Below are 13,906 nucleotides of genomic sequence, written 5' to 3' on the forward strand. Positions count from 1 at the left end.
GTAAAGAAACCTAGGAGTAAGATTGTGGGGTTTCCTATAGAGGTGACAGGATTCAAGGGAAGAGGTGAGAATACCATTGGATACATACAATTATGGCTGAAAGTAGGACCTATAGCTGCCCTAACCCATTTTCACGTGGTGAAGACAGAAGTTTCCTACCATGTATTGTTCGAAAGGCCATGGCTACACAAACACCACCTCATCCCTTCAACGTACCACTAATTATCAAGGGATGACTTATTGGCAGACCAGTCCAAATAGGTGCAAACCTGTCCCCTTTGAGTGAGTCGAAACGCACCTGGTGGAGACAATATTTTATGATGAGTGGACACCATCTGGAGAAAGCTCCATGGCAAAACCCTCAAAAACGTTTGTTCCAAGATGGGAAGACATCAAAAATGACCCAGAGCCTAATCTGAGAGGGTCGTTGGAGCAAAAGAGAAAAATGAGGGAGGCACTAGCTACAAAATCAAATACTTCACCACATTAAGTTAGGGTCAAGCTCCTCAACGACAGAATAGTATACAAATTATGAAGGTGCGTAGGGCCCGCTTATGGTCTATGGGAAGGTCCCGAGAAAGGGCCTAAGCGTAAGTCCTCTGTATGCTATGTGGCCCAAGTGAGCAGCAAGAAGGAGGATGATGCAGAAGAAGAGAAGTCAACATTGACGGAAAAGGAAGTTCAAGTGTATGCAAAAGAAAAGTTAGAAGAAGTATATTTAAGCGATGACCTGCAAAAAGTCAAAGCCATCTCAATCAACTTGAAAGTAATAGAAGAGGAGAAAACAAGCTTGGTAGAGTTGTTAAGGGAATACGGAGATGTGTTTGCATGGGAATACAACAAGATGCCTAGGTTGGACCCAAACTTTGTGGTACACACGCTCAATGTGGAACCTGGTACCAAGCCAATCGCACAGCTAGCAAGGGTATTCTACACTGACATAGAGACACAAATGGTGCAGGATGTGCAAAAATTGCTGGCTGCTATATTTATTAAGCCAATCCAACACCCTAAGTGGTTATCCAACATCGTACCAGTTAGGAAGAAGAATGGCAGATTAAGTGCTACGTGGACTTCAGGAACTTGAGTTAAGCCTACTCCAAAGATGAGTTCCCCCTACCAAATATGAACCTGTTGATAGATTTCACCATAGGATATGCCATGTGTTTCCTTCTTGGATGGATTTAGTGGCAATAAGCAGATTTGTATGGCACCAAGGGATGCAGAGAATACAACTTTAGGACTCCCATAGGAAATTTCTATTGCACCATGATGCCTTTAGGACTCAAAAACACAGGTGCAACTTACCAATGCACCATGACCATGATCTTTCATGACATGATGCACCGCGAAATGGAGGATTGCGTGGATAATGTGGTGGTGAAATTGAGGAGGCAAGAATACCACATAAGAACACTTAGAAAAGTGTTCGAACGGTGTAGGCTTTACAAGTTAAGAATGAACCCGCTAAAATGAGTGTTTGGTGTTTCTGTCAGAAAGTTCTTGGAATTTTTAGTCCATAGTAGGGAAATAGATATTGACCCAGCAAAAGCATTCGTAATAGCCACTATGAAGCTTCCTCCAAAATTAAGGAATTGAAGAGTTTCTTGGGCAAAGTCTCTTACACAATGTGAAAACCAAGAAGAGAATAAAACGCAGAAAAGAAGAAAAAAAGAAGAAGATGAAGAATCACGGTAATCGTACTCTTCTTTTCTTTTCTATTCTCGATTTTGGGTTTTTTGTGGGCTATGTTGCATTAGGATTTTGGGATTGTGCAAGTTTAGATACTTAGGATGTGTAGTGAGGAGGAGACAGAGTATAAACACAGCTTAAGAGAGAAAATAAGGCTAAAAAAGAAGGATTGCAATACCTGTTCAAAACCCATTAACCGAACAAAATGCAAAATATTTCTCGGTATTGCTGAAACATGCTGGTACTCAAGGCAATACAATTTTAGGTTGTTCCTATACCGGATTGCATGTCGGTAGGGTAAATTCTGGCTATACCAGCCTGTACGGTATAGAATTAACTCCATTGGTTCAAATCCCTCTTCCAACTATCGAATTATCTATAATAAAAATAATTTATAATTGCAGTATCATTATTTTCAAATGGACCTACTATTAACACAACTTTTATTATATATCAATCACAATAAAATCACGCCAAAAACATTATAATTCAACTAATACATCCTAGTATTTATAATAAAAACGTCTCATTGTAATAACTATCAAATCTATAAAATAAAATAAAATAAATCATAACAAATTGTATCATAATTATGTGTCATAATAAATAGTATTGTCTCCCTAGAGTTATTAAAAAATTAAAACATTTTTCTTGAGTCATTAAAATTACAACACATGATGAGAAAATTCCTTATTAAAATTAGCAAAGTGATTTAAAAAATATATGTCCAATTCAGTCATTAAATAAGAATTAAAAAAAATTCCCTACTGTTAGAATGACATATCACTAGCCTCTGAGCACGCACTCATGCACGTGCTCAGAGGCTCTTCTATTTTTACTCGGAGGCTTTTCTATTTTTTGGGTAAGGATTAATTTAGAACATTTATTATAATTTGGGATCACGCGCGTGCTTAGAGGCTCTTCTATTTTTTGGGTAAGGGTTAATTTAGGTAATTTATTATAATTTGGGATTACTACATTTTTTAATCACAAAAATAAACCTAGGGGTGTGATGAATATTATGCGCTAGCAGGTGAAATAATTTTTCATCACACCTGCTAACACATAATATTCATCACACCCTTAGATTATTCAAGACTTGTTTTATAATTATTAATATGATAGGTTTTGATTAAAATATCTTTACTTTTACCTGAATTTATAAGAGCATCACCATCAGCTGTTGCAAAAATATGTCATTTTAACACATCAAAAAGCCTACTTTATTATTTTACCACACTATTTTATACAATACACCATAAATCATATCTTCCATTTTCAATTTAATAAATTAAAATAATATATACAATACATTAAAATAATATTAATTCAAAACTCAGCTCAATACAAAACACAACCCATAGGCAGCGACCAACAATCACTACCACAACCATCACATACTCCATGACCCAAAACACTAAAAAGCCAACAACCTCCGCCTGCAACCCATAAAATCTAATCCATAACCCAGCCACCACGATCTACCGCCACCACCACCACCAACAGAGACTCACATGACAGCTGAAGAAACCTAGCAACCACCACTCATAGGCTAGAAAATTTGATCCAAAACCTAGCCACCACAATCCACCATCACAACCACCACAAACGGAAACCCACATATAAAACACCCAACAACCACCACTCACTACCTAGAAAAGCCGATCAACAACCCAACCACCACGATCTACTGCCACAACCACCACCGATAGAGAGACCCATCCCGATAGAGACGAGAGAGAGGAGGCCTGCTGTGAGAGAGTGGAGAGAAGAAGGATAAGTGAGAGAAATGGGAAGAGATTTTTTTTTTTTTTTTACATTTGTGTCCGTACAGTTATACTAATAGAAGCATATAGAGAAAAATGCTAAAAATTTTTAACATTCAAAATATCTGATGAAGCATTTGGTTTTAGAGTTTGTTGCGCCAAGTGCTAAAAATTTAGCATTTAGCACATTGATACTGCTGCTCTAGCTAATAAAACTTAAAATAAACAATTGTGAATTGTCTTTTGTTTTAAAATAAACAATGGCATTAAACAAATAATTTTTTAAATAATATTATGACCATTCTCAGATCTAAGATCTCCACCTAGAACTAGATATCTACATGACATCTAAAAGCGCATATATATATATATATATATATATATATATATATATATATATATATATATATATATATATTATCATTATACATCAGAAACACTTAAATAACCAAATCAATTTGTTGCATTAGCCCCAAAAAAAAAAAATTGTAGTTGACACATCAATCACGCTCTTGCATTTCTTTGATTGATTTTTGTCCAAAGCTGTAGCTAACAAATCCACACTTTTGGCAAATCAGCAAATTTTGATTCAATGACCCTAGGGTGTCAAAATCTGACATAATTCTTGAACACAATACGACACGACATGAAATTATCATCTCATATTCGGATTGACACTATTAACCTGTATAATAAATGTATTGCATTTGTGTTCAACCCATAAAACCCTCTTGACCCGTTTGACTCATTAAACTAAATGTCATTTTACCAATATACCGTTCAAAACCTTAAATATTTAAACTTATTAGTTATTGTGGTTTATTTTATTTGACATTTTTATGATTGATTATTTGTAATATTGAGATATGTTTTAGTTTTGAATGAAAATTTGTTATGCAGTTACTTGTTAGTTTTAAATTTTATATTAAGAAAATATATTTGTTTGGTTTTTCATAGTTAAGCTCAATTCAATTAATACTCAAATTTGTATTTTTTTTCACTTTGATAAAAGCTGATAAATAGGTTGACATGTCTAACTTGTTTAATAAACAAGTCTTGTTAAGGTTGAGAAATCCTAATCTGATTAATAAACATGTTGGGTTAGTGTTGACCTATATAATCGAATACGCATGAGTCGACATAACCCCAACCTGAACTCGACATGCGAACACAAATTGCCACCCTAAATGAAACAACCCTTTCCAAACAAATTTTACAATTGTTGGAGTAATTAACTGATTAAAAAAAAGATATCAATTGAGAGTGTTGAACACAATTCTCAAGTTTTTATTTTTATTTTTATACTACATATAATTAACCACTTCATTAATTGTGCAATTTGTTGCAAAACAAATTGTATTGTAGCATTATTGTTAAGTTTTCAAACAATTTTCACAAAAAAAAGTTGTGATAGGTGTACGATAACAAAAATGTTAAGAGCATAATAAATGACATAATTTTTACCACAACTTACCCATGTAAAGAGTTAGAGTGATGAATTTGTAGACCCACTACTTTTTTTTCACCGCTCACAACTCATCACATATATTAATTGCGTTTTTGTACAATAAAACTAATGTGTGGCGGTGGTCTTAATGAGAGTGATATTGCACCAATAATCACAATCAGTCACCTTCAAAAATTGTGAAAATAAGAATGGGACCCACATGTCAATGAGATATTGGTCTCATGAGATACTTTCTCGTGAATGTAATATTGACATAGTATATCACATGTGATAGGGGAATAATATAGCCCATCTCCAAGTCGTCCATACAGGTCGTCCATAGCCCACCTACTACCATAAACACCCTCAGTAACTTACCTACAAGTGCCTCGTCCAGGGAAGAAGAGCTCAAGACGAAGTACGCACCATCAGAGTGATGCACTCGTCCAGAGTGTCGACATCCTCGTCTTGAGCAAATTCACCCGTTAGACGAGGCAGCCCCCTCGCGTGAAGCAAAGCACGCCCAACTGAGGAACTCAAGGACGAGGGTGTCACACTTAGGAAAATCTCCAAATGAGATATGATAATCCCTTATCCCACGCGTAATCGCTGTGTATCCGTTGTGAAACAAGAGCATAACTTCCAGACGGTTATGCAAGTTACGTTTGATTTCTATCTCTCCTTGAAGCCAGGAGAAGTTCCAATTTTGGTAACCGCCTATGATAACACTATATAAAGGCTGTTTCAGACAAACCCAAGGTATGTTCAGTTTTTACTCCAAAAAAGTTGGAATTCGAATAACTTAGAGGAAAAAACTAACTTTGCCATCGGAGGATTTTTGGCCGGCAGCCCCGGTCGCCTTTGATACGCTTTTCTTTCTTTTTCAGGCCGTAGAAAGATCCAGTAGTCCTTTCAAGTCCGAAGCATCCAGCCTACTGATTTTCTTGGCATCATCAACATGTACCTTCGTGTGAGACCCACATATTGGTGAGATATTGATCTTATGAGACCGTCTCATGCTTTACTGTGAATGTAATATTGACACAATATACCACATGTGCCCCCCCAAAAAAAAAAGTATATAACTGGTATTGACCAATATATCACATATACCACATGGACATAAATTGAGACTCTAAGTATCGAGATATAATTCGAGTCTTAAAAACTCAATTTCTAAGTGGATGCCACGTAAAAAAACACCAAATCAAAACATGATTAGAATAGAAAAATAGAGTTTTTGAGATTCAATTTATAAACCCTAAATCGAGGTTTTGAAACTCAACATGTTAGTTTTCTGTATTCTTTTGAAACGTTGCTCGCTAACTATATAGTTTGGCAAATGGGGTTAATTGCCAATTTCGGCCCACAACCATCTCCAATATATGTCTTCATCTCACTAACTTACTCTCTCTGTTTTAGTCACAATAACAATGGCAAAGAAGGAGTTGTTGAAGGAATATGAAGGTGATGAGTCCAACAAGAAGGAAGTGTCTCGCAGTGACTTCCCTCCAAACTTCGTCTTTGGCGTGGCCACTTCTGCCTATCAGGTTCTCTTTCTACCATCACCTCTGCATTCACATTTTCTCGTTTGTTTATATTTATATTCTGACAAATTATGATCTGGGTATTTTTCTCATTTTTACTGTCTTATTGTAGATTTTACAAAAAGAAATCAGCTTTGTTATCCATTTTCTTACAAATTACGATATGGGTTTTGTGTTATAATTTTCCAAGCCTTTTTTGGTTGACCAGTTTTGATTTATTGTTGGGAAAAAAAGGTGTAAATTGATCATCATTTTTTTTTTTTTTTTTTATCAAATTGATTTCTTTGGGTTCCTCGTATCATGTTATTTCAATGAATTTATTTTCTCGTTATGGGCTATTATATCTGAAAGGCATGCTTGCTGCTCCTCTCTTTTTAGTTTTTCTTATTCTCTCCTTTTGGCCTTTTCTGGCATAGTTTTTTGTTGCATACTATTGTGCAAAATCTAAGTGATTGGTATCATTTAATTAAAATTTTGGAAGAACTCTATCTTTGATTTATGGTTCTACATTTCAAAGGATCATCTTTCTCAAGTATGAGGAAGGGTATGGACACCTAGGTGAAAGATCTTCATTCTTAGCAGATATAGAAGTTACAGCCTCCCAAGTAGGGGACACAACACACAAGTACATACACAGTATTCTCCTTCATGATGTTTCCTTGATATGTAATGGATGTTTTATAGCACATAAGAGAGAGAGAGAGAGAGAGAGAGAGAGAGAGAGAGAGAGAGAGAATCATTCTTGGAAACTAAAGTATGTGAAACTAAATGAATTTCAACTCTAACTAGAAAAGTAGCTTGTCTGGTTTTATTTATCTATTTATGAGTTGGTTAATGTAGTTTCCATAAATAATGGAAAACTCACACTTTTTAATTAAGTCTCCTTGTTTTTTTGTAGGTGGAAGGAGCCTGCAAGGAGGGTGGTAGGGGTCCAAGTATTTGGGATGCTTTTTCACACACTGAGGGTAATTCTCTCTCTTTTTTTTAAGAAGCTTATAACAAATTCTTCCGTGACAAGTTTTGGGTTGATGTGGATGAATTTTATTTTCTCCTTTTTTGAAACTTATTTGTCCGTCCTTTTGTTTTGTTAGGAAAGATCATTGACAAAAGTAATGGTGATGTGGCAGTGGATCAATATCATAGATACAAGGTTAGTAACAATGTATTGAGCAACTCACAGTTATTTTATTCCTTTGTGGTTGATTGCCCTTGTAGTGCTTATATAGTAATTAGCCCCGTTTTAGATACTTATAACATAATTATGCTAGTTTGAGATTTGTCTTTGTTATCAAGTGGATGCACCATGTGTCCTGTGGGCTATTTGACTTATTTGATCCCAATTCCAAATCTAAGAGAAACACCATACACTGAAGAAACATCTGTCACATAAGCCATAATTTTTTTTTTGGGTGTGAATATAAAGTATTTCATTAAATGGTTGTTGATTTATAGAGGGTTTAGATAAAAATCCATAATTTTTTCCTATTATCACTAATTTGTTATTTATTAATATGAATCATCATATATATATATATGAATCATCATCCTTCACAAATGACGTTGCATGTTTCCCAGTTCTACATCTAAAAATTCTCAGTGCATTACACCTGTTCAAACATTTTTTATCTCTTATTATGCAGTTTGGCTTTATTGGCATGTTTCATCACCTTTTAATGCATTTGTGATTGTGAAATGGAAGTACTGAGCAGTTTGATCTCTAGCTAGATGCTTGTTTTTTTCTGTATTTTTTTTCAATACTAATGTTTAAGCTTTTCTATTTCCAAACATAGATGGAAGTAGCCAAATTGATGTGGTACACACACACACACACACACACAAATATGAACTGTGATGTAAACTGTGACCTTAAATAAGATAGAATGGAGGACTAGGATATATGTTTAGCTAATCCCAACCAGTTGGAAAAGGATCCTTGGAATCAACCTAAATTTGGTTAGGATTAAGGCCTCATCAAGTTTACTTGAATATGTGTATGTGTAGTTCTATGTGGACATTGATCCTGGTATACTGGAAAACAAATTTGATTCATATCACTTTTATGTTCTGTTTTGAAGTTGCATTAGGTTTATATTATTTGATTTAATACTGATATACAGGAAGATGTTGAACTTATAGCCAAGTTGGGATTCGAATATTATCGCTTTTCCGTATCATGGTCTCGTATCTTCCCTGGTATGTCCTTTTATTACAATGTTTAATGCATGTTATCATTAATACTTTTTCATTATTGTTCAGGAAGAGTATATTGGTTGTACATATGATTAGTGATTGGAACATACTAATTATTATTATTTCCTTCTGAGTCCTCATCTAGTTGTTTACCTCCCTTCTTCCCATATCCCTGCCCTGGCACTTAGTCCCAAGAAGTATGAGTTTTAGTTGAACCAGAGTTGAACTAATTTGGATTGCATTAGGAATTTCTGTACATGATATATCCATTTGGGAATCCAGAATATAAGAAGAATCAATCAGACGGCATGCAGGAGGCTTAGTTCATAAATTATAAAATGAGTCTGTAAGACTGGGGTCTTCCATATGCATTTGACGCAACTTGAGTCGGTCTTATGTTGTGGTAGCATTTGAGGCAGGCAGTTAATTGTTAAATTTTCTTTGTTTTTTTAAGTGAAAATAAAATGGAGAACACTTAATTACACAGGAAGTGTGCAATTGTTTAGTCATTACAATCTTAAGTTCAAAAAATAAAGATAATCCAAAAAAGAGGACTAATGGACTCGTACTAGCACTCTCATCCAATCATACAATGATCTCAAAATCAAAGACTTTAGCACAGTCCAAGTAGTAGTCTGCCCATTAAATCTCCACATAAGATAGTACAACTATTTTGTAAATTTTCTCTACTTATATGGGCTTACTCTAAAAGTTGACTAAAATTTAAAGCATTTAGAATTTGTGATATCTATGGTTGATATCTCTGAGCAAAGAATTCAGGGAGGACTTTTTTATAGAACTTCGTGCAGAAGTTGGCCTCTTTTAGTGTATCTTTACATTAGCACAATGTGCAAGTCTATTTTTAAATAAAATAAAAATTGTATTGATGAAACTTAAAATAGATGGAATAGGGGATGATTGAAGCATGCAGATTGTATACCCATCAATTCCCAGGTGGGGATGTCTTTCTTCAGTTGCTATATAAGTTCTGATTTTATGAAATAGATATGGACTAGGTGCTTTCTTTTTCATTTTTATGTTCTTGATTGTGTGTGCAAGATACATTTGGACCAGGTTGTCATAGATGAGGCATAGTTTTGTGATAATAGCATGAAAATGATTTAGACTGACACAAAAGGGGCGATGCTATGCCTATATATATGTGTGTGTGTGTGTGTATAAATATATGGTAGAGTTCAGGGCCATGTCTTCTAATACATGAAGCTTTTCTTGAAATTTCTTTTTCCAAAAAGTATATATGCCTTCTTTTGGTCTATTAGGCACAGTCATTACTTAAATGGTGTACAGTACACCAACCAAGGCATGGGAGAGTGTTGATGCTGGATTTGGACCTTACACGTGGAATGGCTGTGAGCAAGGGAGAGGAAATGTTGGCTACAAGATATTATCCTTAGCCCATGCCAAGGGCGTGACTGCCTTGGAAAGGAAGTGAGGTATGCATCTGACATGAGTACTCAAGCACTCATAAAAAGGGAGATAGTGACCTCCTAACGTCAAGTACAATAGAAACACCCCTCATTGGCTGAGTGTATGATGGACCACTTCAGGGACATGTGTCTCATCTTTAGCACCTCTGATGTCCCTCTCATTGCTCAAGAATTGTTCCTCATGCAGTGGCAAAGTCACCTACCCTTGTGGCATAGTGCTGATGTTGGTTCTCTTTCCTCCAGCCACCAGATAGTACCTTAGCTGTAGTAAGGTCCAAAATAAGAAAATGATGACTTGACACTAATCTTTGTACTCAGCCATATTCCTCAGACTATAAGAGGAACATGTAACTGGACTATTAGGGCAAGAACCCAAGTAAATCTTTTGAGAAAAGAGTAGAAAGTTAATAAGGAAGTAAGATTTTTTTGAGGAAGAACATCCTTATTGTACAAGAGATATCCTTTTTCCCACACAATACAAAAGCTAAATAGAGAAGGAGTGATTCTCTCATGCTCGAACCGCGGTTTTTCATCCCTTTCTTAGGGTTTTCCACATACATCCTTTGTCTACTTTACATTCTTGCAATCACTTTCTTTTTCTCTAGAAATTATGATGTCAAAGCTTGCATTTTTGTCACTCATGAACTTTTTCATCAAGATGTACTGTTAGATAGCTTATCTACTCTCTCATATAAGTTCAAATCTAACTTGCACGTGCATTTTTGGCAACTCCACTGGGGATTTCTCTAGTTATTCCCCCTTTTGAGTTAGTTTTCAGTTGATTTGCATATTTCTATCTACTTTCATCCTCTTCATGCCTTTGAGGAAGAAAGGCCGGGGAGTACTAGCTAGTTTGGGTGAAAACCAGCAAGTGGGGCCAAGTGAAAATCATATGTCCATGCATACCAAAGGCACAGAGTCTTCCGATAAGCTAGTCAACCTGAAAACCGAAATATTCTGACAGCTATTGAGGACCTCCAGCGTTCTCAGGCTGCCATGTGGGCAGAATTTCAATCTTTGCATCAGGGGAAGTTCATACCTTAAGCCCCACAAGGTGGTCAAGGTCCTTGGGGATCTCCCTATCTGACTAAGGAGGATATTATGCTATCTTGTTCGAAGCCAAGAAAGCAGAGAGTACTGTCTATATTGATACTAGGCCTCCCTATCCCAAGGAGGTGTTTGGTGAGCCTTATCTTGTCAACTATACTCCTCCCATCTTTCCTAAGTATGATGGCATGGCAAGAAATGCCAGGGAGCACATCAAGCGGTATGTCGATGCATTAACAGCTCAACCCCATGATCACGAGCTAAGGCTCAGGGAGTTTTCAAAGTCGTTAGAAGGTTGTGCCTTTACTTGGCACACTAGTCTTGCACCAAGGTCAATTTTGAGTTGGAATGATATGGCAACATAGTTCATGAACAAGTTCTTTGCTTTGGAAGAGAAGCTCACGTTGTCAAATCTACAACAAGAAAAGCAAAGGGTGTTTGAAGGGCTGCTGTAGTACATTTGCAGGTTCAAAGACCTCTCTTTGTTATGTTATGACCTTGTGGAGGAGGAAAGGCTAGTAGATGTTTCCATCTCTAGTATACTATATGAATATCGTCTCTATCTTGAGAATCTGCAAATATCCAACTTTACAAGGCTTGTAGAAGCTTTAAGAAGGATAAGCATGTCTGTAAGGAAACCTTCCAAAGGCTCGACTTCACAGACTACGAATGCACCCAAGCAGTCTTGGAGGAGAGAGGGCAAAAAGGTAGAAGCTGCTATGGTGGAAGAGCCCAAAAAGGCTGCCAAGGGTAAAAAGAGGGAGAAAGGTAGTATTCATCTTCCTTTCACTGTTTCAATTGAAGAATTGTATAGCATCCTGGAAGCCTGGGTGAAGGATGGTGTGGTGGTGTTGCCTGAGTGTAAGCGTGAATCCATAGATGAAGAAAAACGAGTTCCACTTTACTGCAGGTACCACAAAAGGTGTGATCACCATACCATGAATTGTTATGCCTTGAGGAATATTTTTCATGAAAGGGTAGCCAAAGGTGACTTGGTTATCAAAGGTGGGAAACAAGCAGACCCAAGGATGCGTAGACCAAAAGTGGCAATGACTTTCTTCATGGGTCATGAGGATCCCATGGAAGAAGTTAAAAATATGGCTAGCAAAAGCTTAGCACCTCTACCTTTACAAGATGAGGAAATGGTCTCGAGAATTCGACAAGATGATAAGATACATTCATTTCTTGAAGGAATAGGTCTTAGGCCATTGTCCAGAAGAGAAGCAGCCCAAGCTCTGACCAAAGTGATGGAAAGAAATCAAGAAGTGGCAGCTTTTGAAGGAAGCTTAATGCAGCTGGCATACTAGGAAGCAAGGGTTTCAATTACCTTTTCAAGTAGAGATTTGGCCAACTGGGTTGTTGATGGTGACAGACCTCTGCATCTTACTGCCTTTTTGGGAGCTTCTCAAATCAAAAGGGCCTTGGTAGATACTAGCGCATCCACCAATATCCTGCCTCTCCCTACATTCGATGTTTTAGGCATCCTGAGAAAAAGGATTATTCCAGAGCCACTTCAGGTAGCAGGAATAGGGTCTTTGCAATAATGTACCCTAGGTCATGTGTCTCTAGATCTAAGGGTCAGGCCAATTCAAGCACCTACTCTCATGCACGTAATGGAGAGGAATACTTATCACATTATCCTGCCCATGGCTGAAGGCATATAAAATTGTGGCTTTCACATATACCACTAAGATGCCTTTTTATAGAGCAGAGCTTCATTTTGCTGAGGTAGGCCTATATCAAGAGTATGAGTCCAAAAGGGAAAACATAACTCTCCCTTTTAAACCTATTTCTTTGGAAAGAGAGGAAAAAGGTGATGGTGAGGTTGTGGAGCCAGAAAGGCCCTCTAAGATAAGGAGAACCACCAGGCCCGATGGCAAGGTGGTGTATGAGTTTTGACGGTCAGAAGAAGGGGATAAGGAGGATGGCGAGCCTGATCCTCCCAATCTGACTCAACAGTCAAAAGAGGTTCATGTAGCTGAAGAACTTGTGAAAAAAGCTCCTGAATACATGAATGATGTTGTTAAGAATGTACAAGAGGAGCTTGTTGAAATTGATTTGAACAATGGAGAAGGAGGAGAAAAGTTGGTTAAAATTAGCAAAGGATTGCTTGAAGAAGAAAGAAGAAAGTTAATAGCCTTGTTAAGGGAATATGAGGATGTCTTTGCTTGGAGTTATGAAGAAATGCCAGGTTTGAATCCAAAATTGCTAGCACATAAGTTAAAGGTGGATTCTAATGCTAAGCCTGTGAAACAACCACCAAGGAAATATCGTTTAGATGTGGAAGAGAAGATTTAAGTTGAAGTGAATAAGCTTTTGAGGGCAAGATTCATAGAAGAAATTGAATGTCCAAGTTGGTTGGCTAATATAGTTCTTGTAAAGAAGAAAGGTGGCCAGAAAAGAATTTGTGTAGATTTTTGGGATCTCAATAAGGCTTGCCCTAAAGATGAGTTCTCACTGCCCAATGTTGACATTTTGGTGGATGCAGCTGCTATTCATGAACGTTTTTGCTTCATGGATGGCTACAATGGGTACAATCAGATTTTTATGGAGCTAGCAGATGTCTAGAAAACCGCCTTTAGGACACCTTTAGGGAATTACTTCTATAAGATGATGCCTTTTGGGTTAAAGAATGCAGGTGCTACGTACCTAAGAACCATGACTCTGATCTTTGGTGATATGCTACACAAACAGGTAGAAGATTATGTTGATGATCTTGTAAAGCAAGGAACCCATTTGAGCACTTATTGCATTTGAGGCAGGTCTTTG

General features: G+C 36.8%; 1 protein-coding gene across 1 annotated transcript in view; it reads left to right on the forward strand.

Moving 5' to 3' along the window:
- The first annotated feature begins 6,258 nt into the window (after positions 1-6,258).
- LOC142607987 (beta-glucosidase 42) overlaps positions 6,259-13,906 on the forward strand; it is a 29,077-nt gene continuing 21,429 nt past the window's right edge. The window contains exons 1-4 of the mRNA XM_075779680.1: positions 6,259-6,455; positions 7,351-7,417; positions 7,544-7,602; positions 8,570-8,645. Coding sequence (XP_075635795.1) covers positions 6,339-6,455; positions 7,351-7,417; positions 7,544-7,602; positions 8,570-8,645 — 319 coding nt within the window. The 5' untranslated portion in view covers positions 6,259-6,338. The remainder of the gene's footprint in view (positions 6,456-7,350; positions 7,418-7,543; positions 7,603-8,569; positions 8,646-13,906) is intronic.

Source organism: Castanea sativa, chromosome 8, assembly GCF_040712315.1.
Source record: "Castanea sativa cultivar Marrone di Chiusa Pesio chromosome 8, ASM4071231v1".
In the NCBI taxonomy this organism is placed as follows: domain Eukaryota; kingdom Viridiplantae; phylum Streptophyta; class Magnoliopsida; order Fagales; family Fagaceae; genus Castanea; species Castanea sativa.